The 26,485-nt window shown below is 36.0% G+C and overlaps 1 protein-coding gene across 3 annotated transcripts in view; it reads right to left on the reverse strand.

The window, feature by feature from the left end:
• rbms2b (RNA binding motif, single stranded interacting protein 2b) overlaps positions 1-25,769 on the reverse strand; it is a 34,377-nt gene extending 8,608 nt beyond the window's left edge. For all 3 annotated transcript variants that reach the window (XM_067371587.1, XM_067371585.1, XM_067371586.1), the window contains exons 1-4: positions 25,619-25,769; positions 11,999-12,165; positions 4,516-4,574; positions 3,324-3,415 (exon numbers count right to left, since the gene is read on the reverse strand). In XM_067371587.1, the coding sequence (XP_067227688.1) occupies positions 3,324-3,415; positions 4,516-4,574; positions 11,999-12,165; positions 25,619-25,690 (390 nt within the window). In that variant the 5' untranslated portion in view covers positions 25,691-25,769. The remainder of the gene's footprint in view (positions 1-3,323; positions 3,416-4,515; positions 4,575-11,998; positions 12,166-25,618) is intronic.
• Positions 25,770-26,485: the final 716 nt, after the last annotated feature.

Raw genomic sequence — 26,485 nt, forward strand, 5'->3', positions numbered from 1 at the left:
AACTGATCTAATCACACCACGAGACAGTGCCTTTTTCCACAGAATGAATGGGAGGAGGAAAATCCACGGCAATTGCCTTAACAGACTCTTAAATAGGTCAGGTCACTAAAAGACTCTAAAATGGCTGTAATTAAGATGGGTGCTTGGTGATGTTCTTGTGTGAAGAGGCTGCCCTTTCACACTGATCTACAGATTAAATGGGTGAACCTCACCAAATCTTTATAGAATATGTTCAGGTCACATTTTACCCCCAAAATTTAAAGGGGAAAAAAAAATGCTTAAAGTCCCCCTGTAGTCAATAATTGTATCCCTTAAAACTCATCCTTGATCACCACCAAAATGACATTTAAACAATTTATTTCCTGTGAAAAAAATAAATAAATTCTTCATGCCTTAAAATAGCTTGAATGTAAGTCTACACCCTTGCCTATTTTAATATACATGGATCAATGAATATGCAAATTACCCCTGCCTCCACTCGCTCATGCAGCTCAGAGATCCACTCGGTCAACTTACTGAGGTAAACGCTCTTTACAACATCGGACACATAACGGTAATTAATATGATTAGTCTTTTGCTTGACTATGTTATCAAACAGCTAATAATGTGTTGCTAATGTTACACAAACCATGTTCCCGTTCACCATGTCAGAGTCAGACAGCTGCCTTCTAACAACCAGTATCCTTACAAATGCTTTGAACAACTCAGAACATTAGTGAAGAAAGGCATGTAGTTCATCATAACATCGAAATATACATCATGCACCCGCCGTATTGCTAAATCTACACAATTTTTCATGTCAACAGAAAAATATACTGGGATAACCTCGCTTCTCTTGAGAATTGCCTGCTAGTTTGCTGTTAATGATATGCTAAAGCCCGCCGGCATGTTGACATGATTGGTTACAAGGTGGTTTCAAGGAAATCAACCCTGTTTTTTGTTGCATTTTTGTATTGAGACATCATTTTTAGCACAATTAAGTACACCCTCCCTCATATCTCATTACTGCAATGCAAATAAATAAATAAAAATCAATGTTTTTACTGTAATGCAAAGATAAATATTTAAAAAAAAAACATGCTTGTAATTTGTTGTGCTCCCTTAAATACTAGTAAAATTACTGTTACAATAATGACAATCTAATGAGAATTACATTTAGAAAAAAAATAAAAGTGCAACAGTTATTATGGATGTACAATTTGAGATTTTGTTTAATTATTATTTTTGCATTAGAGTAATGCTTTTTTTGCAGTAATATTAAAATAAAATGCATATATTAATTGTCATTAAAATAATATTACAGTTGTAAAAAAAATCGTAATAAAAATAAAGTTAACTTTTGGGAAGTGGATGAAAGTTTCATCGAAAAGATCAGACATAATTATTTGTTTATTTGTTCATAAATAATTATTGTCATTACTTTCTCCCCAAATATCTTAATAAAAATAATAATTAATATTAAATTAGTTGTTTTCTTTATGCAAAATGTTTTTTTTTGTCATTTTGCTGTGAAATAATGTTTTTTTTGTTTTGTTTTTGTTTTTTGTGAGATTCACTCTGTTCTACATAAACTTCATTAAAAGGATGTGAAATCAGTGGGAGGGTCTTTGTGACAGCAGGGCTGTGTGAGTGTTGGCCTGCAGGGCCACAGGCCTCTACGGAGGGCGTGCAGCACTACCAGCCAAGCTGCTCAGACAGTGACTCAGCCATGGGTGAAAGAGAGAACACACAAACTCTTTGTAGAGCTGGAGCACCACGCAGGAGCAGGAACGGGACAAATACTCCTCAGGCACTTACTTTGAACTGCTCTCAATGGTGGACCTGCATGAGCCTAATGGGGACACCAGCTCCATTTTCATGGCTCAACACCCACAAACCACAGCCAAGAGTGGTAAAATAATCAGCCGTTCTACACTGAAGTGATTGCTGCCATCTACTTTGAAGATTAATTAGCTTCCCCTTGAATCAGATATACAATATTTTGTTACAGGCGATAACTTATCCAAGAAACATATATTAAAACTACACAAATATGAGTGTGCCTGTCTGTAGGGCTTCATGATTATGACAAAAATCATTGATAAAGCGGTCTACCATTCAAAAGTTTGGGGTGAGCAAGATTTTTTCAAAAATTAATACTTTTATTTAGCAAGGATGCATTAAATTGATCAAAAGTGACAGTAAAACATTTATAAAAGATTTCTATTTCAAATTAATGCTGTTCTTTTGAACTTTCTGTTCATCAAAGAATCAGTTTTCATAAAAAAAAATAAAAATAATTAAGCAGCACAACTCTTTTCAACACTGATGTGAAAAGGTTACTTGAGCAGCAAATCAGTATATTAGAATGATTTCTGAAGGATCATGTGACTGAATACTGGAGTAATGATGCTGAAAATTTAGCATTGCCATCCCAGGAATAAATTACATTTAAACTGTTTTTTTACATTAAATATATTTAAATATAAGTTATATTAAATTGTAATAATATTTCACAATATAATGCTTCACTATATTTTTTACTGTATAATGTTTTACTGTATTTTTGATCAAATAAATGCAGCCTTGCTGAGGAAAAGAGACTTCTCTTCAAAAACAAACTCTTACTAACCTCAAACGTTTGAACAGCAGTTTATATTATATTATATTGCTTTTCTGCATTTTATTGGTTATAATCAGAGTATGAGGCAGTGCAGAACAAAACAGACATTTTGAGCATTACTAAGTAGATTTCTTTGATGCCAGTTACTTATTTAAATTTGTCATTGAATTCATGTGCTCAACAGACTTGTCTGTGATTGATTACAGTTTTCAATGCTGCAAAAAATGTTGTAAATAAAAACCTCTGATGTAACAGGATCTAAATAAAATAGAATAGAATAGAATAGAATAGAATAGAATAGAATAGAATAGAATGGCGTCAGGATGCTAAGCTGTTGCCAACCAGGATATTGCTAAGGTGTTCTTAGTAGTTTTTAGCGCACTGCAGTTGCTAAGGTTCTGGATGGTTGTTCACTATGTATACGATATTCTAGTCACTAGATATTGCTTGAGTTCCTCCTTCAGTGTAAATTAATGAAATGTTTCACCCATTTTATCATCTACCAGCCAAAAATCTCAAGTGTGTTAAGAAATGTAATATAGCACATTTCCTCATCAATCCGCAAGATTTTAAGCATCATTCATGTCCGTAGCACAACTTGAGTATGAGCAATAATAATACTGATGCTTGAGTTTGGAATTCGTTTGAAGCTGTTTCAAAGTGCCTCACAAGGTTTACGGCAAGTATAAGAAACAGGGTGTTTAGTGTCACTGACTCTTACCTTTGCCATCTGAGCCTGAACTCCACTCGCCTTTAGCGCTGTCACTGCTTTCTGTGCAGAGGCCGGGCTGTCGAAATCCACAAAGCCATAGCCTGAACACACACACAGAGGATCAGTGATCACTGCTTGAAGTTTAGTTGTTAAGCCAATAGTGTTCTCTATCAATCCTCTACACCTTAGCTCACACTGAGTAATCTCTTTGTGAGAAAAGAGCTATCAGACCAAGTTAACTATACTCTCTCTCTCTCTCTCTCTCTCTCTCTCTCTCTCTCTCTCTCTGTCAGACACACACACACAAATGTAGCATTGGTCCACTTGACAGATGTTGGGTTATGCAATACCAATCTCATTGCTGTTGCATCAGCACACATTTGCTAGAGATAAAATAGATGAAGTATATTTAAAGAGCAGCACTCAGGAGTTAAAAGGAACAGTTCACCCAAAAATGAAAATTTGATTATTCATTCTCATGACTTTCAAAACCTGTACAACATTCTTTCTTCTGTGGAACACAAAACAATATTTAGAAGAATGTCCAAGCTGCTCTTTTTCATACAATGAGTTTCAGCCTGTTTCTCAGACAAAACTATCATACGGCTTCAGAAGACTTTGAATATAGGGAATAATTCATATGGACCACTTTTATGTTTTTTTTTGTCCTTTTTGGAGTTTGATGTCATTCACAGTAAGCAACATAATGTTAAGTTTCTCTTTTTGTGACAAAATGTCAGAATTAATTTCATTTTTCGGTTAACTATAAGACTATAAAATAAGATGCGTCACTCATATTGTTTTGAATGGGAGAAAGTGCAACACGCAATATGGCGGAATAAGTCCCGCCTTCTAAATAAGAGCCAATTGCCGACTGGTAAAGTCATCGCATCAATGCAACGGCCGTTAGAAGCTCCGGTTCCTACAGAAACAGTCAGACGGACGTTTTTTTGTCATGATTCGAGTGTTTCGAAACAAAATTTATGATACAGTTGTCAGATTTCATTGATGATTTCAAATATGAAATTTAATGAAACGCTTGGCAACAGCTTTGGAGAATTTGATGTTTTCCCATTCAAAGAGATAGGAGCTGCACTTGAATGCCCGAGAGGTGTTTCAAAGATGGCCGCCGAGTGAAATGACTTGTCTTAAAGGGACTTTAACTATCTCTTTGAATATGAAATTTTGCAACATATCTTACCTTTACACTTGTTGGTGGTCTTGTCGAGGATGGCCTTAGTAGACACTATTTTTCCATAGCTGTGCATTACAAAACAAGAACAAAAAGCAACATTTGGTTTAGATTAACAGATAAACGCCTTAAAATTTTAACAGCTTAATAATAATAAATACAACCAAACTCATAAGACTTGCTGATGTGTATCTGATATTTTATAAGGTCAAACACAGTTTGGAAGAGCCAGTGTAATTTAAGCCGGAAACAGCCGAGCAGCGGGGGCACAAAAACCCATAAACGGAGGGCACCAGCACTGCTCCATTCACAATGCGCCGCTCAATAGGCCCCCATGTTCAGAAATCATTTGCATGAAATCTTCATGAGGGTGCCGGTGTGCTGGAGAAGCCCTGATCAAATGGTAGTGCTCTTTGAATAATGGATTCCATACCATGTTCATACTGCTTTGCATATCTTAGGAAGAAGCATTGCTGCAGCATGATACAGGTATATAGCTGTAGGATCATGTACGCTTCTATGGCTTACTGGAGGCATGCGGGTGTTTGAGGGATGGGGAGGGGGGTAGGTGTTCTCTCTCCAGGCATGTGCTTGCAGTGTAACCTGAGAGTTCTCCTTGTCTGCCCTGCACAGCTCTGGCTGGGAGCCACAACAATCAACCAACAATGCCCTCTGCCAGGCTCCTCATGGGTCCTACTGCCAATGCACAGCGCCTCACACTGATGTTCATGATTGAACTAAATCTATATAATGGAGCTGTAGCATTCATGGAAGCAATAGGAGACCACTGGAAAAATTACAAGTAGTTTCAGTTTCTTATTTAAGAATTCAGACTTGAAGAGTCGTTCATGTAGGACATAGAATAGAACAAATGCAGTTCTGATTCACCAAACATCTTCAATCATCAAATCAAATATGTCTGTCTAGCGTATGTCTTCATTAAAAATAAAACTCAGTGCACTGCCATTTTTTTTATTGTACAAAAATCTCCAAAACACACATGAAATTTATTCATAATCCAATGAACTGCTTAGGATCAACAATATTTAAAGTCATCCTGTGGTGAAAACCAAGTTTTTAATGTTGTTTATATGTCTATGTCGTACTTTTAATGCGATTTAAGACAAAACGTGCAAATTCATAAGTCATCACCACTACTGAGTAATTTCTGTAGAGATTGACTGATATATCGATTTATCAATATTTTTCCCCAATATTTAAGCATTTTACCATAATCGGATATCGGTTTTGTAATATCAGATTTACCGATAAACGCCGCCATCTTGTGGGTGTTTTGAGAATTGCGCGCAGGATCGCCATTACAGCGCATCTGAGGGGAGACGAGACAACGGCATGCACATGTAAAGTATACTTACCTGCTTTGCTGTAATTAGTAAACTTAATTTAACATAACAGCCATTAATGCACAAATTAGATGTGTTACATAAATGCCTGAATTGTAGCTAGTTTATGCAGCTTGTCTCTAAGAAATAGAAACAAGCTCATGGAGCCACGTAGGATAATCTGTCAAGTCCAAATAAAGATGTAACATTGCATAAATTAAACAATACAGCCATGAATGAGCACATGTTGGAAATAAAAGTGCTGAATTTTAATTCTCTCTCTGTTGTCTATGCTCATCATTAGTCTCGTGAAGTCGTCTGCATTGTAACTTTTAACAAGATTCACTTGTTTAAAACAACACAATTATATAAACATTTACTATATAACAATTAATTCGCTAATAAACATCCACGTAAACAACTCTATGGAAATAAATTATTTATTATCTCTGCGAGCGATCGCAGTTTGAGTATAGTTCTGTTTAAATGCATAGATAAACAGCGCTTTGTCAGCAGTTATTTCATAATCTAGAACGGAGGTCGGCAACCCGCGGCTCTAGAGCTGCATGCGGCTCTTTAGCACCCCCCTAGTGGCTCCCTGGAGCTTTTTCAAAAATGTATGAAAATGGAATATATTTTTTGTTTTCATATGGTTTCTGTAGGAGGACAAACATGACACAAACATTCTTAACGTTTTCCAATGCTGTAAAAATGTGAATAATAAATAAATTTCAACATTTCTGTCAACGAAGATGCATCGACGTCACTTCCCCGCCGAAAGTGCGCTCCCTCAGCTGGACTGAGTGGCAAAAGAACCTGCTGCATGACTGGATTTAATAGGGAAAACTGCGAAAACACGAGTAAAACAAACGATTACACTAAAGACTGGACTCGAAAGTGTTTCTTACAACTTGTCAAATAATTATGCAGAATATGAGATGGAAAATATTTAGGCTAATTGATGATTTGTCAACATAATATATAACAATACAATATATATGGTATGATTTTACCTCAAAATCCAACAATTTGACACCAAATGATAACTGCAAATCCATGTTTCTCTGCCTGGAGTCCAGTTGTTTCTGTGAATTGCACCGATCCATTTGCTTCTTTTTTCTGTAGCTTTCAGCAGTTTTTAAATATATACCTCGGGAATACTCATTATGTATTTGTAGCCTACTTAGTCATTTTGATAGTAGGCTATAATATAGCTAAAATACACTTACAGCCTGTGTTGCCTTCATATAAGGCTTATATAGGGCTTTTACATTTTTTGCTGCTCCAGACAGATTTGTTTTTTGTTTTTTTGGTCCAATATGACTCTTTGAACATTTTGGGTTGCTGACCCCTGATCTAGAAAGACAAAAACATTATTAATAATTCTGATATAGCATACTAGTTGAGAAATGCAATTAAATACAATGTTTTGTTTGCTATATTCCAATATTCCAGAGAATATTATTCAGTTATTTAACATTATCCAGCCAATTATTTTTCACTCTTTACTTTAGCCTATTAAACAGCTTATAAATCTACTAAAACTGTAGTTTAAAATGAAGTATTACATTTCTGCAAAGTTGATGTGACTCCTGTCTTTAATTTATTTTTCCATTTTCCATATTTCTCCATTTGAAAACAGACATTGTTATTTTGCTTATTGTTAACATTAGTGTTGCGGCTGATGCTTTTTATAAATACAATTATTTTTGTAATATGAAGATTAAAATCAACATGAAAGACTACTAATTTAACAAAAACAGTTTAGTAACAGTGCACTTTTTTATTTTTGCACTTTCAGACCCCTCTATTTATTGGTGTATAAATAAGATTTGTGTTCTATGCAAGGAGGGAGTGATTGTTATAAATAAAATGGTTTGTTCAGTTCAGTTGTGTCAAAAACAGAAGTATAACAGTAAATAAATATCAGTTCTCCATATCGGTTGTCGGGCACATAAACACAAATTATCGGTATCGGTTCTAAAGAAAAAAATAAAAATCGGTCGATCACTAATTTTCTCCTTAAAACTGCAGTGAAGTAAAGACAGTCTCAAAAACGTGGTATGAAATTGCTGGTGTTCTGATGTCACAAACTACCTTGTAACCAATCACGTCAATGTGAGATTGTTAACGAGTGGATCTCTGAGCTAGTGTGAGTGAATGGAAATGAGGCAAGTGTGTAGAGTTACATTCAAGCAATTTTAAAGCATGAAAATTTTTAAATATGTCAACTTTGGTGATCAAAGATGAGTTTTAATGGATACAATTATTGACTATGGGGGACTTTAAAATGATCAATGATAAAGATGAGGAGGAATAGGCAATTTGATCATTAGTGATGCACAGAAATTTTGGCAACTAAAATGTTTTGGGGCGAAACAGCAAAAAAAAAAAAAAATCTGGTTTCGGCTGAAATGGTTAGCGGTTCGCTACACTCTAAAAAATGCTGGGTTAAAAACAACCCAAGTTGGGTTGAAAATGGACAAACCCAGCGGTTGGGTTAAATGTTTGCACAACATGCTGGGTAGTTTTATTTAACCCAAATATTGTTTAAAAATTACTGTACGGCTGGCTTAAAATGAACCCAAAATAGGTTGGAAATTAAAAATCAGACACATAATTACTAGAGGCAACAATAATAATCAAAAGATGAGCATTTATTAATAAGCAATTTAATAATTTTTTATTGTTTAAGTATTATTCAAATGTTTGTATATTAAACATATTAATAAATATTAATTTCCAACATATTATGGGTTCATTTTAAGCAAGAAATACAGTAATTTTTAAACAATTTTTTGGTTAAATAAAACTACCCAGCAGGTTGGGCAAACATTTAACCCAGCCGCTGGGTTAAAACAACCCAATCGCTGGGTTTGTCCATTTTCAGCCCAACTTGGGTTGTTTTTAACCCAGCAGTTTTTAGAGTGTAATGGCTGTTTGTGTCAGTGTCTATTTTATGCACACAACAGGGATAAACTACATGTACAAGTAAACATGTAAGCAGTGTGAACGCACTTCAGCTGTGACCACAAATAATGCAAGCGTAGCCATATATAACTTCTTTTTTGTTTTGTTTTTAAATATAAAGAGGCGGCTTGTTGTTGAAGAACTTTTCTACTGCTGGTTCATTACCTGTGAACAAGACATTCTGAACAGTCAACATTAATTTTGGTTTTGATGTTAAAAAATGTATTTAGGGGCATCACTATCAATAGTGTGTAAGCATCAAAAGTGTGATTTACCAGCCTTGAACAAACACTGGTCAAATTTTATTTTAATATTAGCCACATTACAAGAGACAAATGAAATACTGTTTGCAAATTGCAAAACAAGGTATAATTTGATTGGACGTACTCACATTAAAGTCAATAACAAAAGACATGGGAAGCTTTTTCTTCTCCATTTTAAAAGCTGATAAGCCTATTTATTTTGCCATTATAAATATGAATGACCTTATGGTTAGTCGAATTTAGTATTATTTTTCCCTGATGTTCCTATGGGGTAGAGTTGCAGTTAGTCATGTGTGAGATCCATCCAAGAGTCATGGTCAAGCAAACATTAGTGTAGCCTGACTCTAGTAACTAGTACTCACATTGACCTTGTTTTAGCATTGTTGAGGCACTTCAAATTAGGCTTCTTTTTTTACTTATGTAATGCTTCAGTGACTCTAATTCGTTTAAATGAAACACAATGAATCATTCACTCAATTCATTCAAAACACTGATTCATTCAGAAACAAAACAAGTGACTATCTTTATGTATGTCAACAAATCATTCACTCAACTTATTTGGTCAAAAATAACTGAATCATTAAGGCTTTTGTTCCATTTGGAACTATTTTGTTGGTAGATTAAAAATAGACAAGTAACTGGCAATATTGTGTTTATATATACAATATTGTGTTTAGATATATACAAGTGGCTGTCCTTTTGCTGCAATTCTTGCTTGTGATATCCATAGCATTTCTTCATAAAACAAGCTTTAGTGTTCTAAAACCATTCGACTTGTGATCTGCTCTTTCACTTTCTATAAAGGTACCAGGAATTACTTGACCAAACATCCCCTCCGCCAGCAGCTTCTTTGCTAAGAAACACCTGATATATTTGACTACCTCTTATCTCTCTCTCTCTCTCGGTCTCTCTTTCTCACACTCCCCAAAATCCCTCTTTCTCTCTTCCAGCTTTTCCCCACCCCCATCACCAACAACTTTTCGTCTCTTCTCCCTCCCAGCTGTTGCCCTTGTTTGTCTTTCCCTTTCCCCCTGGGCTCAGAGTTTCCTGTAGGGCTGGGCAGCCTCATCTCAGCCGTTTCTTAGAATGTTCAGCATTACTTCTCAAATCTGTGCACTTTCTCTGTACATCAACTTAAATATATGAGCACTTTGTTTTAAAATGGAATTACATTTCAATAGGGCTGTCAAACGACTAATCGCGATTAATTGCATACAAACTAAAAGTTTAAGTTTGCCTAATATATATGGGTGTACTGTGTGTAATTATTATGTACATATAAATACAAACACATTCATGTATATATTTGAGAAATATTTACAAGTATATGTATTTATTTATATTTTCATATAATTTATATTATATATACAAATATTTTGTACATAACATATTTCTCAAAAAATATATACATTAATTTGTGTGTATTTATATATGCATATTAATTACACACAGTACTCAAATTTTTATTTTGTATGCGATTAATCATGATTAATCATTTGACAGCCCTACATTTCAATAAAGCATCATATTTTTATTGTCCAGCATAAAACATCAAATTGGGCACAAAGACATTGAGTTGTTTACTTTTGCTTTGGCAACTTTACAAAAATAAAAAGAGGATTAAATTTTCCCGTAATAATCGAATACATTTCGAGAGCAGTTAGTGTAATTTTAGCATTATTTAAATACAATTATAGAATTAATTAATATTTTGAATGTCTTTTATGTTAAATTTTTCTGTTTTAATTTTAGTTTTAGTAATTTTACATGTACATTTCATTTTTATTAGATTTTTATATATTTCTATTTAGCATTTTTTTTATTTCAGTTTTTAGTAATTTCAGCTTAAACTTATTCAGTTAGTGGCCAAGTCAACATTTCTAATTTTAAAGCTTTTTAAGTTGAGGGTTTTCCTCTAAAAGTAATATTAAATTTTATTTTAGCCTTTCCATTTACCAAAAATGTTAATTTTAGCTAACAATTATAACAGTTCATTGAAGTTTACCAACAGATCTAATGCAATGTATAAAAAAACTTTTTAAAAAACCTCAACATTTTAAGTAAAAAACAAACCTTTAAATTTACTTAGTGATTAGGAAAGTCAAATCAAACCCCTAAAACACAAAACTGAGTAATAATAACAGAAAGTACTGTGTTGTTGAATGTCAAATGGATGAAAACAACGTTTTTTCATAATTAATGAATTTAATTTGGAACTTTGGAACATCTAGGTGGGAGAAGCAAAAGCAGAAGCAATGATCTCTCTTCAAATCCTTCCTTCCTTACTTTTATCAACCCTAAAAGGAAGCGAGGCACAGGCAGGGAAAGTCATGCCTAGCTGTTGGAAACACTGCAGTCGGTCAACAAAAAAGAGCTTTGTTTGAAACCCAAACCTCTGTTGAGTTCGTGTCATTACATTCCACCAAAATGTCCTCTAACATGAAAGCACAGATCTAATGTGAAAAAGTGACATGAGATTTATTTCAAAAGATAAATTCCCTATCTACCAACAAAACACATGGAATGAGAACCAATACCAAGATGAAAAAGGAGCACCCCTCAGGCTTTGCACCAAAATGTTATAAAAATATCAAAAACATTTCATGAATAGAAATGTGCGATTTACACAACGTCTACTAAATCAAGATGCTGCATGAGCCTATCCAAAAACACTTTAAGTAATTCACATTCATTTCAAAATGATCTGCCAGCAGTGCATTTCTAACCTTCTCATGAAGGGTCAAATCAGGACGCTCGAGTTTTTCTCTCCCACACACCCCTTTTTTAAAGCATTTTCTGGTCTTATTATACACCGTGAGTTTCTCTTCAACTGCTGATTATGAACCTGATCATACTTGCCTTCACCATACCTAAATTCATTTCACCATGAAACAAGGATCGCTAAAGGACACTCACGGTTGACATAGTTTGACCAGGTCCTGGTCTGTGGTTCCTGGATGGAGACCACGGATGTACAGGTTGGTTTTGCTCAGCTGGTCCCCAGTGCTGCTGCTTCCATTACTGCTGGTGGTGGTGTTGGGACTGGGTGGTGCCATCTGCTGGGTGGAGGACGCATACGCCTGCTGTGAAAACAGAGGTAAGATCATGGGTAAGATACAATGCTATTGGATTATAAATCCCCAAGAGCTTTCCTTTAATTTTCTAAAATGAAAGTGTTCAAATTTCCCCTGTGACTTTTAAGGAAGTAGTGAATCATTTTTATATTCTTCTAACCATTAGTGACTCAGTCTTGCCACATGCAAAGCAAAACACTGCAATATCAAAATGGCACTACAGATAAACTGGAATATTTGCCCACATACCTAACCTTTAAAGAATTAGTTCACTCAAAAATATAAATTCTGTTATTATTACTCACCCTGGTGTCATTTCAAACCCATTTGCTTTCATTTTTCCGTGCAAAACAAAAAAAAGATTTAATAAGAAAGCCATAAAAACAGTCCATATGATATTCCAAGCTTCTTGAAAAAACAACCAAAATTTCGTAATTCATTATTTACTGTTAATTCACCTCCAATGAACTAAAAAAAAACATTTTATCCGGATCATCGAATCAGTGAGTTGAACTGATTTACTGATTACTTGTTTATTGAAAGTAACCATCTCAAAAGAATGATTCATTCACGAATCCTGACTTAGCCGTTTCTCACAGATTCAATGATTCGGCTCCAGAAGACTTGGAATGTAATAATAGAATGGTGTAAAGGTTTGAAACAACTTGAGGGTGAGTAAAATGATGGCAGAATTTGAATTTTCAGGTGAACTATTCCTTTAAAATGTCAGTTTGTTTAAAAAAAAACAAGCAAAATGCCTCAGATTGTTGTTGTGTCCAAAGCTTGGGGCTTTCCCTCTCCTGAGAGGTTCTGTTAGTTTTCTAATTAACTTCTCATCAGTCAGAGGGGCAGGCAAGGATGAAGTATTTCATTAGTCAAGCCTGTGAAATCAAATCTCAGACAGGGAACAATGGGCCAGTTTAATACATGCCACAAGTTCACTGGTTTGGCTGAGATTGTTGGAAAAAAGAGAGAGAGGGGCACATTCAGAAGTGACCGCAAAAACGTTATGTCATATATAAGACTCTTGTCTTTTGCTCTCCTCTTGAGCCGGTTGAACTTAGTTATAGAAGCCTGTCTAATTGAGATCTGAGCTTGTTAGCGTTGAGCGCTAATCCCTCTCATGTGCTGGTGCAGTCAGAAAGCACTGTCTCATTAGGACTGCTCTACTCTGCTAACTCTGCCTCTGCATGGGAAAACAGATGACTGAACCACTGCCCCCCACTAAGCCCATCTGCCCTGCAACGCTGTTCAAGGTTGAGCAGTGCTGCACACCTAACAGCACTCGTCTTCCTCACACAAACACCACATGCTAAAAATAACAACCCCCCCCCCCCCAATGACATAAATCCAGATAGATGTGTCGTTCAAATGAAGCCACATTCATTTCTAATTTTAAGATATTCCCTTTTCTTACCTAAAAAAAATGTGGGTTACTTTAAAATACATCATTTTTAAATGTTTATATAATTTCTATGTGCATTCATTTTTTTATTTCTATACAATAACCCTAAAATAAAACGTTTTTTTTTTCTTTTTAGCATTTTAATTGTAAAAATCACACATAATTCTGCACAAAATGGTGTCCTCAAACTACAGCACATTAAAATTTACTTTCATTGACAACAATTAACAAGTATCGTTACAAAAATATGTGTATCATGGGTCATTTTATGCTTGCATTCTGAGGATGAAAAGCTAGCTAACTATATTTGCGTGCCTCATATACCTCTCATGACCCATATGGACAGCTTTAATTTGTGTTCATGCAAAGCATGTGATATATTAGGTGAAGACATTCCTCCGAGTCTACAACCGCGCTGACAGTGATTCATGCATCGCGACCATCCTCACATGCTCCATCTGCTGCGACTGCTCTGTTTACTTCAGATTGTACCTGAATGCAGAACAAATCCTTGTCAACAACTAATCAATACTAGCAAACCTGCCCTTGAACATCTCAGTTGCACTATAATGAAACCCGAGAGTTTTCCCTTATTTGCACTTGAGGACAGCACTGCAGTGGAAGCGGCTATAGGCCGCCTCTTCATTTCCATAGATATGCGCAGTGTGGTAATGAGAGCGTGGCGGGGTTTGCACCTCTCTTGATTACTCCATTGCAGTGCCACTAGGGCAGACTCTTGGGAAGGCTTGCAGAAATAGAGGTCACAGGAGGCAGTGAGCAAGGGATCTGGCTCTAAAGGGCTGGTACCAGGTGTGACTGTCAATGGAAATAAATGGACTGTCTACCACTCCAACCTGCATAGGTTACAGTATTGTGATGTGTGCTTTGGGTTTTGGAATATGGACATTTAATGACCCACCAACACACACTGCAGCATAATGCGGTCTGCAGTAGCAAGTGAAAATAACTTCATGCATTTCATATGTAAGTATGGTTTGATACAATGGCAGCCTAATGATTGTGCTTTTGCTTAAAGGGCTAGTTCACCCAAAAATTAAAATAATGTCATTAATTACTCACCCTCATGCAGTTCCACACCTGTAAGAATTTGTTCATCTTCAGAATATAAATTAAGATATTTTTGATCAAATCCCATGTCAATTAACACTTTCAATGCCCAGAAAGCTACTAAAGACGTGTTTAAAACAGTTAATGTGACTACAGTGGTTCAATCTTAATGTTATGAAGTGACAAGAATACTTTTTTGCGCGGCAAAAAAACAAAATAATGACTTTATGACAATATCTAGTGATGGGCGATTTCAAAACACTGCTTCATGAAGCTTCGAAGCTTTACGAATCTTTTGTTTCGAATCAGTGGTTCGGAGCGCATATCTAACTGCCAAAGTCACGCCCCCAGTGGTGAACCATTGAAATTTCTTATGAAACACATGAAACTCTTATGAAGCAATGAAGCCTCGTTTACTGAAATCACGTGACTTTGGCGCTCTGAATCCCTGATTCGAAACAAAAGATTCGTAAAGCTTCGTGAAGCAGTGTTTTGAAAGCCATTGGATTTTATGAAAAACATCTTCATTTGTGTTTTCCAAAGATGAACGAAGGTCTTATGGGTGTGAAATGACATAAGGATGAGTAATAAATTACAGAATTTTTATTTTTGGGTGAACTAACTCTTCAATAATTTTGAGATGAATAAGAAAAAATAAAAAGTACACTTATTTTTTTGTTTTCAATTTCTAAAATACATAATAATATAATATATACAGTAGTGGTCAAAAGTCCGGCCTAGGAAAATTCTCTTCACTCTTTATTCAAATGATTAAAAATGTGTTCAAGATTTTGTAAGCATATTGCGTAGTTGTGCTTGGAGTCAATTGTTTTATTTGTGATAACGCAATGATACATGCCAAATTGTGCGGACATTTTGGCCAGGCTGTTAAACAAAGAAATTATGAACATATGCAAAAACAAGACAGAACCAACAAAATATTAATTACTGATTATGTTGTAGTGGATGTATTGCCTGGCAAGGCCAGACTGATATATCTTCTACAAGATATATCAGTCTAGTCAGTCCGCCCTCCGTCATGATTCGAGTCAACTCCAAACCGTACCGTGCAATCAGATTCGTTTATTTCAGTGACACAAACAGCGTCACTCTAGTGCGGCGAAAGTCCCTTCAATATCAACAAAGATTGCGCACGGGAGACCCGAGATTTTGTTCTATTCAGCCGTGAATTCAGTTTTAAATGACCAGAAACACATTAATTATTTACTTTTCGCTGTTGACTCTCTTGTCGCTTTGCTAACGTCATATCCGCCCTTGCTCCGCCCTACAAATCGAATTGATTCAATGGCCGACCAGACTCATCCGCTGGTACAGTGGTGAGGCCGGATTTTCCAGGCAAGTGAATGTATGCTATGAGCTTTGTTTTTCTATGCAAATTTTGCATAGTGAAATAAAACCTGTAGATGTAGTTTTTGTCATATTTAGCAAGTTTAGTGTTGTATTTTTACCTCACATTAAAAAATATAAAATAATTTTGATGGTTTAATCACATTTGTAGGGTCATTAAAAACAAATACCCGAATCAACACCCTTCCAAAAATACTTTTGGCCACTACTGTATTTATTTTTAGTGTATAGTTAGTCTAATTACTCTGTAGTCTGAGAAATTAAATATTAGAGTAGATTATGATTGAATAGAAATATTCCAAAGTGTATTGGCTTATAATGATACAGTACAAGTATGCTTCAAAAAAATATTAAAAAGAAAATTTAACTTAAAATACTGATTCTTGGCATGAGAATATTCATACGGTATTATGAGGCAAAATATATTTTGAAATACAGATGTTGTCCCACACTCCCATTTCCCCAGAGATATAAATAGAGCCATGGTTTCTAAATCACGAATATTCTTGTGAAATATGCCATTTTTTACCCATTTTTTAAAAAAATCACTCCATTTCAAGCTACACTCACAAATCAGAATTACTTCTTGTTAGGAATTTTCTCAAGTCTCTCTGTCTGTATATCTTACAGCTGATCAAAAAAGCCAGAATATCACTTTCGGTAAGAAAGAAATTTAACAAATAACTTTGTCACAGCCAGTAACCCAGGATCCATGCACAATGTTTGAGATGGGAATTCCAGGAATTCTAGGTCATTTATCTGAGCAATCTGCATCCCTGCCAAGTGTGAGGGAAGGAGGGGAATGACTCTCCGTCTAGGCTGCTTGGTTTTCAAAACTGTGTCTTTCAGCAGCGATCCATCCCGTGAAGGAGAATTTCTAAGTGCGTGTGTGTGTTTGAGTGAATACACATTTCTGTGGCGGTACCAAGAGAAACAGACTCTGTCCCCAGGAATCTACATGCACTACTGAGTGATTTAAATATTTTTGTAGAATCACACATCTGCAAACTTTACAATGTCACAATTTAAAACTTTGCAAAAGGTTAAGATTCAAAGTTTGCAATTTACTGTTTATTATTAGTACTTTAAATTATTCTTATATAGTTTTGCACTGTATGCCTTCGTTTCCAGCATAAGTGTTGATTTTTTTTTTCATAAATCATTACTATTGGTACCCCTTTGCATCTGTCTTTGGATTCTGCAAATAATTAAAGGGATAGTTCACCCAAAAATGAAAATTTGATGTTTATCTGCTTACCCCCAGCGCATCCAAGATGTAGGTGACTTTTTTTCTTCAGTCAAATGCAAATTATGATTTTTAACTGCAACCGCTGCCGTCTGTCAGTCAAATAATAGCAGTAGATGGGAACTTCAACTATAACAGTAAATAAAACTTGCTTAGACAAATCCAAATTAAACCCTGCGGCTCGTGACGACACATTGATGTCTTAAGACACGAAACGATCGGTTTGTGCGATAAACCGAACATTATTTATATAATTTTTACCTCTAATACACCACTATGTCCAACTTCGTTCAGCTTCCTGTTAGTGAGGTCAAAAAACGCGTTGTGATGACGGAAGTGATGTCTCGTCCATATACTTCAATGAGCGCGAGACATCACTTCCGTTGTCAGAGCGCGATCAGACCTCACTAGCCGGAAGCTGAACGAAGTTGGACATAGTGGTGTTTTAGAGGTAAAAAATGATTTAAATACTGTTCGGTTTCTTGCACAAACCGATCGTTTCGTGTCTTAGGACATCAATGTGCCATCACGAGCCGCAGGGTTTAATTTGGATTTGTCTATGGAAGTTTTTTCGACTCTTATTGTTCAAATTCCCAATCACTGCTATTATTTGACTGACAGACGGCAGCGGTTGCAGTTAAAAATCATAATTTGCGTTCGACTGAAGAAAAAAAGTCATCTACATCTTGGATGCCCTGGGGGTAAGCAGATAAACATCAAATTTTAATTTTTGGGTGAACTATCCCTTTAACCAATAAAAAGTATTAAAAAGTGCTTGCAATTCCATTGGATCCCCAAACTGTCAGTTAAACCTCATAACTCCACCCCGGCTTTATCGTGAATGAACAGCTGCACGAATTTTGCACCATCTCTGCTTGTTTGTAATGCAAGGGTAAATGAAGATTTAAGAACTGTTTTTTTGAATAAGTACAGCATATTCTTTACTCAAGAAACATTAAATATAATGTTTACGAACCGATATTGATTCTAAAATCCCAAGAATCGATTAGTCTAGGCTGTTTTCATTTAATGAATGAGCAGAATATGTAGCACCTCCCAGCACGAACTAAGCATGAATAAACATCTGAAGGTACGTTAAAAGATACAGTACAACTTACCGAAATCCGTATCATGTCTCGTGTAATCGCTCAATCAGGTTTCAACCTCGGAAAGTCATCAATAAAACAGCTTGTAAACAATGTCACGTAACTTCATATTTATCTAGGGCTGGGCAATATATCGCATGAGATTGTCACACGCATTTCGTCAGTAAAGCCGGTTCCCTGATTACCGCTAAATCGTCATCACCTGCTTTCAAATGGAACTACGGTACTGTCTATTAAATGGCGCTCCATTTGAAAGCAGGTGATGGTGATTTAGCGGTAATCAGGAAACCGGCTTTACTGACGAAATGCACGTGACAATCTCATGCGATATATCGCCTAGCCCTACATTTACCTCAGAAAAACATATTCAGTGACCATTAGACAGCTAGAAGTGTACTCTAGAAAGCAATATTCTGATAAATATATACACGTTACATATTCATTATAATTTTTAATGTTCTTCAATATTTAATGCATGTTTGAATAAATTTAAAAAAAACTAATTGGAGTATAAATATGATTATGTCAATCTAAACTTTATTTGTTATAAAAAAAAATCATCATTGAGTAATTTAAGTGTATATAAATAAGTTAATTTTAACCTTCGATATTATAGTAATGTAGTACCAACTGACTCCCATGTGTAGTTTACAGCATTAGTTGAGAGATTTTTTTTTTCCTCTAGAAAATTTGCCATGACCTGTATCTGATATACTACATCCAAAATAATCGATAACGTATAGAATTGAAATCGGATTCGAATTCAATCGCAAGCCTGTGAATAGAAATCTAATCGAATTGTGAAAATTGTGTGAATACCCAGCCCTAATTTGAGGAGAGTGTCTGAGAAGAGTGTCTTAGTCTAGCATTTGTCATCAATTCATGGCCAGAAGTGTTAACCTGTGTGTAGCACAGTAATGCAATGCAATTACTGCCTAAAATGTGGCTGTTCTAATGACGGACAAATCATGTATGTCCAACATTTGCTGATCAAAGACCTTTAACTCCATTTGACCTTAATTTTGGTAAAATGTTAATAATATAATGACTAACTGACCAGTATACACAAAGCCACAATATCAACTTTGAGTGTTTCGTTATTTAAAAAAATACAGTGTATTTTCCATTTCCTGAAATGTAGCATTTTTGGAGATACAATGTTTCCAACCGACAGCGACAATAAAGCCTCGTTTACACTGCATGCGTGTGCGGAGCGTTACGGCTCCGGCAAGGTTTTGTTCCATCCTCTGAGCGGTGTCAACTCACACCAGAAGCGTTTCAGCATCGAAGCGGCTGGATTCGCGAGACCACGAGATTTATCTGTCCAACGTTGTTTTCGTTGATTTTTTAAAAATGTTTTTAATGGCTAAATGGTTATATTTTCCCAGTTTAATTTTGTTTATTGCTATGCCATATTTTACACTTAAAATTCCAGTTATGTACAACAAAAACAAAGAAATTTCAAGTTTTTCAACTTCGAATCTCTTGTCTTCAGTTTCTGGCCTCCTAGTGATGTGAAATATGAGCGGGAGTTTACACAGGATGATTATTTTGACTTTGTTTTGTATTTGAGCTGCGCGTTTTGGAAGCGGCGTCCGTCCAAAATAGGCGAGGTGCGTCGAGCCGCTTCTGTGACGCTTCTCAAACGCACCGCGGCGCGGCTGGTGTAAACACGAGCATTGACTAGAGTGGCCGCGTATCAGCTCTGGTAGCCGCGTCTCAGCCGTAACGCGCAGCACACGCGTGCAGTGTAAACGAGGCTTCAGAGGCTTTTTCTCATTGTTCCTCACTAGATGTTAAAAAAAAAAAAATCTCAAAGCTCTCAACTTTACATTCAAAACTGAGTGAAAAAGGTCTAAAAAAGCCTTTTTCATTACCTGAAAGGTCACAGAATATTTGGAAGACTCTAATGAGCTTCAAATATTCATACTGTGTAAAATGATTTGCAACATTTTGCCGCCCCACAGAGTGTCATTCTCCAGCTGATTTTATTCCACCAGAGCTGACAGCAGTTGGGTGAGTCAGTGCAGCAGTGCTTAGCAGACCTTCAGGACTTAGGAAGCCTATCTAAGTTTGGGGCACTTAAGGAGGAAATTAGAGACCAGTGGCTGCACACTCTCACTATCCAAAAATTCTGGAAAAAAATTAATGTCCTTTGATAACTCATAGGCACTCAGGCTGTGGAAACAGTGTTTCAAATTACATTTTCTGCGGAGCTTATTCACACCAAGCACAAAAATTCACAATGAACATGAGTAAAGTCTTGTATTAAAGGGGACCTATTATGCAAAGTTCACTTTTGCATAGTGTTTGGACATAAATGTGTGTTGACAGTGTGTGTATATAAAAATCCACCCACTCCTTTTTTGTTAATCCTCATAAATCATTCTGTTTTCAGCCATTGTGCTAATGTGACGTCACATTAGCCACAGGCCCCGCCCATAACTGCTGACTGACAGTCCTGCATTACCATATAGTTTCCGCCCTCAGTGAGCTGTACGCTGTCCGCCATTTTCTCCGCGCTCTAGCAGCTGTAGCGACAAAAATGTCTGGTAAGTAATTGAGATGTTTTGTTGTTGGATGTAAGAGTAAACACAACAGTCTTCATTTACTGACATCTGAGCCGCTGAATGCAGTGGATTAGTTTATTTTTGAAGGAAATGCACCACAGATCTAATATACACATACTATTTCTGTAGGTTTGCCTGCTATTTACGTTCACAGACATAACTGACATAACTGTGTGTGTTTTTGACAGAACCTTGTGTGTATTTGACAGTTTAAACAAAAAAAATGTTAAATAGAAGTTACTCACGAGACTTGACTCTGACATCCAGCTGTCTGTGTGTGTGTGCTTCAGATAAGTGCAAAAAAGTAAAAATAAAAAAAAAATCTGTGAATATTATTAATAGTATTGTAACTGTTTTTGTAAGAAGAAGTTTGGAAAAGCACTTCTTCTGTGTACTTTCCTGAAGCTCAAACTGAGCATGGTGCTAGCAATGCTAAGATCTTGAGTTAGATTTCCAGCAAACTCAACATGCATGAAAAATATGCAATAAAATTGTATAGTTAACATAAACCAAATGCATAAATGTACATGTAAATACCCTTAAAAGGTGGTTGAGAAACTGACATACCAAAATTAATCAAAAAATATTTTTATTTTGGGTATGTGCAGCCTTATTTACCAATGAAATATGCGGTACAAATTGACTGGCAAACATCATAATCTTAATAGAAATTTGTGTGCACTTTCCACAACACAGTGGAGTGTCGACACTCCGCAGGCAAATTACAAGACAAACATCCTAGGTAAACCAGTATTTCCGACGTCAAAAATCAAAATTTGACGTGCATGCGAATGACCAGAGTGCTTTTGATTCGCTTTTTTTGCTCAGTTTATGGTATGAAGATACCTCTCAATGGCTGCAATATCACTGAAGAAATACTGTTTGGTAGTTTTAACCACACATGACATTCTCCCTCTGCATTTTACATAGCTACAGCAACTAAAAATCGATACAGAGGGCTCCCTCAGCTTCACAATACACTATGGTCAGGACTCTTCCAACATATTCCAAGTGGGACCTCATGGGTCTGAAATTGTTGTGCAAACTGGACTTGTCATGCTCCTTTTTGGCTTTTTTTGGCCTTTTTGGCCTATTTGTAGCAACAACAACCTTCCATACTCAACTGATAGGGCTGCCTCTAGGCTTCTGGCCAAAAGCCCTTACTCAAACTCAGTACTGTTTCATCCAGTCTGTTCCAGCAGGTGAAGAGGCAATCTGACATCACCAGGGTATTTTTCCATTTCAAGCAGATTCCCTGAATTAAATTTTGCCTAAAACTGCTTCCAAAAACATAGTCTACCATATTCACCGGCATCCCTGGGGTGATATATGGCATAATATCTACATCTACATTCCTTGGCAACATACAACCTTTCAGTAATGTCTTCCTTATGGCCGCAGGACATGAAGCTCACCTGCCCAAAACAGCTTTTTCCTTTCTAGCTACTACCTACACTTCCTCCCCCAACACTCGGTAACTGCGACCTGCTGTGCGAGTTATTGAGAAGAGATGCACCATGGGCTCGGACACCTGCCTGCTCAGCGGCTGGGCTGGTGGCAGTCAGTCAGTTCAATGTTTTCTAGAGCAACACTTATAAGTAAAGTGATTATTTTGTAAAAACTGAGTCCATGGTTAGTTCTAACCAACAAAAGACATTTGGATCGATTGTTAAATATGTAACTGTGAATCTCAATTGTTGTTCTCTTCTCTTATTTCTTCATAAACTGAAAGGTAATATAAAATCAGTGAACGGGGTCGGACAACTGCTTGCATCTATGCGTTGTTCTTGGATTCTGTCGTGATCATGGGCGTGAAGCTGAAATAACATTTAGAGAGCCAAGCTGGATCAGATAACAGGGTGTATGCTTAAAAAAATGTTAATGAGTAGACAGACCATCATACTCAATATCATGGCCAGAAACTACTTCCTATTCATCTATTCTCCCTGGTAAAAAGTTATCAGGCAATAATCCATAAAATGATCAAGTCTTTCTTTGCTTTGTGCTGTCCTTTTATAGCAATGTTAATTGTCATACATCCATGCTAATGACCTTGTAAGAGCATGGAAGATTTCTTAAAGGATTAGTTCACTTTCAAATAAAATTTTCCTGATAATTTACTCACCCCCATGTCATCCAAGATGTTCATGTCTTTCTTTCTTCGGTCGAAATTAAGAAATTAAGGTTTTTGATGAAAACGTTCCAGGATTATTCTCCTTATAGTGGACTTCAATGGAGCCCAAACGGTTGAAGGTCAAAATTACAGTTTCAGTGCAGCTTCAAAGGGCTTCAAATGATACCAGACGAGGAATAAGGGTCTTATCTAGCGAAACATTTTCGAAAAATGTTCGCCTTCTAAGTGCCTCCGCCAAAACCGCACTTTCGTATTCTTCAAAAAGTTTACGCTGTATGTCCTACACCATCCCTATTCTACTTACAGAAAAAATGGAACTGGCGTTGCGTTCGTTCCGATGAATGTTTTCATCAAAAAGCTTAATTTCTTTTGGACTGAAAAAAGACATGAACATCTTGGATGACATGGGGGTGAGTAAATTATCAGGAAAATTTTATTTGAAAGTGAACTAATCCTTTAAGATAAAGATGAAGTGCTTTGAATAAACCTGCAAGCAAGCACACTTGATTCACTCATGATGTTAAAAATATATGGTAGTCGAAGACAACTAAAAATTCATATACATTAACTGGCTTGCACAGAATCGCCATGTATCAGGAAGAGACTGACTGGTTTAACCAACACTTCTTACATATACAGTGTTGTATCAGTTACCAGTTCTTCAAAATCAGTCAACTGATAAGTGCCACCATTTGGTGGGTCTTAAAGGTTTAGTTGACCCAAAAATGAATATTCGGTCATTAATTACTCACTTTCATGTTGTTCCCCTAAGACTTTCGTTCTTCTTCGGAACACAAATGAAGATCTTTTTGATTAAATCTGACAGCTTTCTGTCCCTCCATTGACAGCTATGCAACTGACACTTTGACGCTTCAAAATGTTCATAAACAGATTGTAAAACTAATCCATATGAATTGAGTGGTTTAGTCCAAATTTTCTGAAGAGACTCGATTGCTTTATATGATGAACTGATTGAATTTAGGCTTTTATTCACCTATAAACATTCATCAACGAACATAAACAGAAGCTCAACCGAACCTGCTTGATGCACGAAAACAAACCTCTTCTGGAAGCTCAAACGTGCTGCGTAACACATGAACCTCATTGGTTCTAGCAAACATGCTTGAGCTTTCAATTAGCACAACTGATGTGTGAGTTGATGAACGTTTATATGTGAATTAAAGCCTAAATTCAATCTGTTCATCATATAAAGAGATCATGTCTCTTCAGAAAATTTGGACTAAACCCCTCAATTCATATGGATTAATTTTACGATCTCTTTATGAACTTTTTGAAGCTTCAAAATTTCAGTTGCGTATCTGTCTATGGAGGGACAGAAATCTCTCAGATTTCATCAAAAAGATCTTCATTTGTGTTTCGAAGACTTACGGGTTTGGAACGACATGAGGGTGAGTAATTAAAAACAGAATTTTAATTTTTTAGTGAACTATCCCTTTAAATTAATAGTATAGTAGTATACATAATGCCATTGCATCACTGTGGGTTCAGCAGAAAACAACAACAGTGTTCACAAGTAAAGTGAACTTACTTTATAGTATTTGCATACTCAAGCGAAATAGCAATTCATTCTTAAGTGATAAATACGAAACATTTTGAGCTTAAGAAATTTTTTATTATTATTATTACAGATTTAAAACCTAAATGTAATAGTATTATTTTAAATATATATATTAATTATGCACGTTATGTTTTTACTGATTAAAATATTTATTTGTTGTTAAATAAAATTATAATTAAAAATCGTTTCTGAATGAGGACACTTAACCATAAAACAATCAATACCATATCGGTCATTAAAAAAAATGTATATCTATTGATAATATTAGTTTTTCTAATAATTCACTGCACGTAACCACTATCATAGCCCAGCCTATATGTCAGACAAGCGTTCATTTTGACAAATAAACTGCGTCATGAACATATTATAAAATCACTTTTTTTTCTTATTCTAACCTTTTTCTCTTCGTAAATAAATATACATAAAGGCGATATATTTCAAAGACACCCTATGTCGGATTCATTGACTTTCTGTCTCTGCAAAGTCAATCCGAAAGCTAAATGTTTCCCGTCATAGTAGTGGGATTTATAGGGGTGGGGCGAATGACTCAACGTAAAACTTAAGTTAAACTAATTTTCTTTTCTCCCAGTCAAACCATTTTCCTCGAGAATCCCAAATAATTGTCCTCTATGCTGATTTACTGCAACGAATCCACAAGCATCGTGTCCCTATAAATAAGTAGCTATCCGTGAACATTTCGGACTGCAAGTTCAGTATAGTCCGTGACTTCTCAGCCAGCCAATAGAGTAGATCAATCTACATTAAGATGCCCACTTTTTAATAAACGCTTAGTATCTTACTCAACAGCGGTATATTATCCGGCACGATCGCGCGATGATACACTTCAATATTTTCACGGTTCCACTTTCAAGGACACTGCAGCTCACACTCTTGCAATTACACACACAACAGAGATAAGCGACATAAATGAGCGTTTTCAGCCGGCCCGAACGGCTGACGCCAAAGCATATGAACGGGGCTTTTACCTTTTTACTGGTTCTGCTGGTATAGCCGTTATATGGGTTGATTCCTGTCCTTGGCGGCACAGAGAGCAGCATTTTTACAGCAGCAGCAGCAGCAGCGCGCTGTGTCCGGAGCGCCTAGTGCAGCCAAAACAGTCAGCTGACGTCACCGGGGACATTCAGCCTGGAGTCTGTGGAAGAGATTGAGTCGCTATCCACACACACACACACACACACACACACACTGCTGTTCATTAGCACACAGGAAGAAAATAGCAATAATATACGCTTTTCTGTTTTAAATGGTAGTGAAAGCTATAGCTTATACTGTCTTATGACTAATAAGAGTTCTTCTTTTTATAAACAAGGATCCTAATGGAGGAAATCAACTGAAAGACCTCTTCTTGAACTTGCTTGGAAATCTATGCTGAATTTTTCCAGCTGCACAAATACTAGCATTAAATATTATATTTACTGGTAATATATATACCTCTGGGAACCACTAGACATTTATATGATAATATAAATTCACATGTTCTTGTCACACTCAGTAAAAGCGTTAGCAAGTATAAGCGATTAGTGACCCACATCTAGGGTGCAGTAGCCTACACTGTAAAAATGAAAAATTACGTATTGCTTGATGGGATAATATATCCAATTTTCCTATAGAATCCACTGTAAAAATTATGTTTTGTGGAAGGAAGGAATATTGTTAAATGTAACAATCTCATGTCAATTCTTAACTTTTTTATGTTTTGGCAAATTGGTGGCAAATACAATCTCATTTATTTGTTTTTTTATGATCTGCTTAAAGGGTTAGTTAACTCAAAAATGAAATTTCTATCATTAATGACTCACCCTCATGTCGTTCCACACCCGCAAGACCTTCGT

The sequence above is a fragment of the Chanodichthys erythropterus genome, chromosome 20, assembly GCF_024489055.1.
Source record: "Chanodichthys erythropterus isolate Z2021 chromosome 20, ASM2448905v1, whole genome shotgun sequence".
Classification (NCBI taxonomy): Eukaryota; Metazoa; Chordata; class Actinopteri; order Cypriniformes; family Xenocyprididae; genus Chanodichthys; species Chanodichthys erythropterus.